The following is a 317-nucleotide window of genomic DNA, read 5'->3' on the forward strand; positions in this document are numbered from 1 at the left end:
CATCCAACTATTGCTTATATGTCTTACTGTATTCTGTCTCTGATTGTCTGTTTTCCTTTTGATTTCTATCTCTGCTTAGCTAAACACTTATTTACAACTAACTTATAATATTACAAGTTCAAGTCCACCTGCATAAAAAAAAAAAAAAACTAATTTAACATAAGCAACTGACTTTACCACTGGAAGGTTTGTGACCAAAAAGTCCGCAAAAGTATGCTGGAATGCGGATGGAACCTCCCGTGTCTGTACCCAGGCTGATAGGTGTCCCACAAGCACACATTAAGGCAGCCTAAGAAAAGAGAAGTTTTAAGCAGTCA

At 37.2% G+C, this 317-nt stretch overlaps 1 protein-coding gene across 1 annotated transcript in view; it reads right to left on the reverse strand.

The window, feature by feature from the left end:
* Nucleotides 1–317, reverse strand: part of LOC119592335 (fatty-acid amide hydrolase 2-B-like) — a 12903-nt gene that overhangs the window by 3598 nt on the left and 8988 nt on the right. Inside the window, exon 5 of the mRNA XM_037941162.1 lies at nt 178–289. Coding sequence (XP_037797090.1) covers nt 178–289 — 112 coding nt within the window. The remainder of the gene's footprint in view (nt 1–177; nt 290–317) is intronic.

The sequence above is a fragment of the Penaeus monodon genome, chromosome 30 (genome assembly GCF_015228065.2).
Source record: "Penaeus monodon isolate SGIC_2016 chromosome 30, NSTDA_Pmon_1, whole genome shotgun sequence".
NCBI lineage: Eukaryota > Metazoa > Arthropoda > Malacostraca > Decapoda > Penaeidae > Penaeus > Penaeus monodon.